A 2,708-nucleotide genomic window follows, 5' to 3' on the forward strand; every position below is an offset into this window, starting at 1 on the left:
TACTAGCAGTATTGATTGAGGTACATAAATCTGTTGATGTACAGGGATGACTTGTTTGTAATGAATCCTTGTTTCCTCCACATTGAGTTTGCATTGCAGTTGGACAGAAAGGAACAGGTGTTAATTGATAAACACATTGATAATGGCTTTTGAGAAAATCAATCAATTCTGCAAAGGAATTAAATGACATCAAAACTGCAGCGCCATTTGAAGAATGGTTACCATTTCTGTTTCTTTGATGGGAATCAAACAAATAAAAACATTGACTGTCCAAGTTACCATGAATGGCAATAGTTGACTCCTGAAAAGTAGCAAGGATATAATTTGAGACGATAAACGCCTGATGCAATCCCTCCTCAATGTCAGTCAACTCAAAACCTTCATCATTCGCAACATCAGTAGGCAACACAGCGGGATTCGTATGTCCAGAAATCATGTCGAAAAAATATTCCATTTCATAAGCATGTCCAACCACAGTTGTTGGCAAGTGTTCGTGTCCGAGGTAGCCTTCAGTGTGTGTATATGTATTCATGTGACAGATAGCGTGACCTCATTCTTCAATCCTCTATCTCTCTTCTTTCTCATTCGAACGCACGCACGCAAGAACGTAGCCTACGCACGCATGCACGCGCACGCACACACACACACACACACTGACACACACACGTACCCGCTGACGCACAAACCACGCACACACACACTGACTGTCGGCAAGCGTCATCTATTTTTGTTTGCTTCACCTTTGTTTATTGTGTTTTCGATATTTGTGTTTATTTTTTGCTTGACTTATCTGTTTTATTTTAATGTTTGCTATCCACATCGTGTGATAAATGTTTCTTCTCTCCGAGTCAGTTTAGTTTCTGCACGCCGCTTTGGTACTCCTTGTTTTTCTAACATCTTTAAGAAGGGAGAACACTACAACCCTGCGAATTATAGACCTGTATCCCTGACCTGTGTATCTGGCAAAGTCATGGAGCACATACTCGTTAGTCACATCATGGACTTCTTGGAGCAACAGCTGATCCTCACCCCTCAACAGCATGGCTTCAGGAAACAACGCTCATGCGAGACCCAGCTGTTAGAGCTTATCAACGAGCTGGCAGCCAACCTGGATAGGAACGGCCAGACAGATGTCGTGGTGATGGACTTTGCCAAGGCATTCGACAAGGTGAACCATTCCCTGCTAGTCCATAAGCTCCATCACTACGGCATCAGAAACTCCACCAACTCCTGGATTTCCAGTTTCCTACACGGACGGAGCCAAGCAGTCGTCGTGGAAGGGTCAAGGTCAACCAACATCCCGGTCAAGTCAGGCGTACCACAAGGATCAGTCCTCGGACCTTGTCTATTTCTGATCTACATTAATGACTTGGCTGCGCGGGTGTCCTCCACGACTCGACTCTTCGCCGACGACACCATCGTCTACAGGCTCATCGCTGCCGCCAGCGATCATGCTGCCCTTCAGTCCGACCTATAACGACTAGAAGAGTGGGAGTCACAATGGGACATGACCTTCCACCCCGACAAATGCAGTGTCCTCACAGTCAGTAAGAAGAAGAAGACCTCCGCACACCAGTATACGCTGCACGGACACGCCCTCGAGAATGTCACCTCCGCGAAATACCTTGGAGTGACAGTGCAAGCAGATCTGAAGTGGGATATTCACATCGACACCATCGTGAAGAAGGCCAACCAGACCCTTGGATTCCTTCGCAGGAACCTCAAGATAGGAGCAGTCCACACCAAAGAACTGGCCTACAAGTCCCTAGTGCGACCTTTGCTGGAGTACGCATGCACAGCCTGGGACCCCTCCTCGCAGAAGAACATCGCCAAGATCGAAGCCGTACAGCGCAGGGCAGCACGCTACGTTCTCCACCGACATCGCAACACCTCAAGTGTCGGAGAGATGCTGCAGACCCTCCAGTGGCCCTCTCTTGAGCAACGCAGACGGACGTCCAGACTGTGTATGCTGTACAAGATTACCAATAATCTCGTCAAGGTCAACTGCGACGAGCTCCAACACCTTCCCAGCAGATCAAGAAGAAGCTCAAGAACAAACACCAGAGCCTTCAACAGGATCCCAAGCAAGACCGATACGAGACTGAACAGCTTCCTCCCCAGAACCATCAGGGAGTGGAATGAGCTACCAGAGGAGGTTGTCAGCGCGGCGACAGCAGCCGCCTTCACCTCCAGCGCATCCCACCACTGCCAGCACCTGTAAACAAAACCCTGTACCCTGCCCTAGGCCACCAGTAAGTAGGGTCGATGAAGGCTAGGGCAGCACCGGCAGGGGTTTAACCCCTGCAACCGCTCCGGCCGCCGGCTTGGCCTAGCCCGAGACTTGAAAATGTTGTGTGGTCCTGGCCCCCCCCCCCCCCCCCCACGCCCCTCTCCCTGCAAATTTTATTTTTCTTCCGCAATCCTCCAAAGCGCCACTAATAGTCAGAACGTTGACCCTGGGCGTTAAATGGAAGAAGAAGAAGAACTGGTGTATTGTGCGCGATTTGCGGATTTCTTTGTATTCCTTTCATATGCTGTTGAAGTGTTGTGGGTGTTATTGTCTGTACTTATGCTATGTTGCGTCTGTGCATGCCTACAAGAATTTGCATTCGCTCTCTGCCAGTACAAGTCCAAACTTTATTGGGTGTAATGTGCCTGTGGTCTGCTCGCAGTCGAGCACAGATAGTTTTCAAACATTCCTCCAGTGA

The 2,708-nt window shown here is 48.9% G+C and overlaps 1 protein-coding gene across 1 annotated transcript; it reads left to right on the top strand.

Moving 5' to 3' along the window:
• The first annotated feature begins 1,507 nt into the window (after positions 1–1,507).
• On the top strand, positions 1,508–2,221 carry LOC138977173 (uncharacterized). The gene has a single exon (XM_070350081.1). The coding sequence runs from the start codon at positions 1,508–1,510 to the stop codon at positions 2,219–2,221; it is 714 nt and encodes a 237-aa protein (XP_070206182.1).
• Positions 2,222–2,708: the final 487 nt, after the last annotated feature.

The sequence above is a fragment of the Littorina saxatilis genome, linkage group LG9 (genome assembly GCF_037325665.1).
Source record: "Littorina saxatilis isolate snail1 linkage group LG9, US_GU_Lsax_2.0, whole genome shotgun sequence".
NCBI lineage: Eukaryota > Metazoa > Mollusca > Gastropoda > Littorinimorpha > Littorinidae > Littorina > Littorina saxatilis.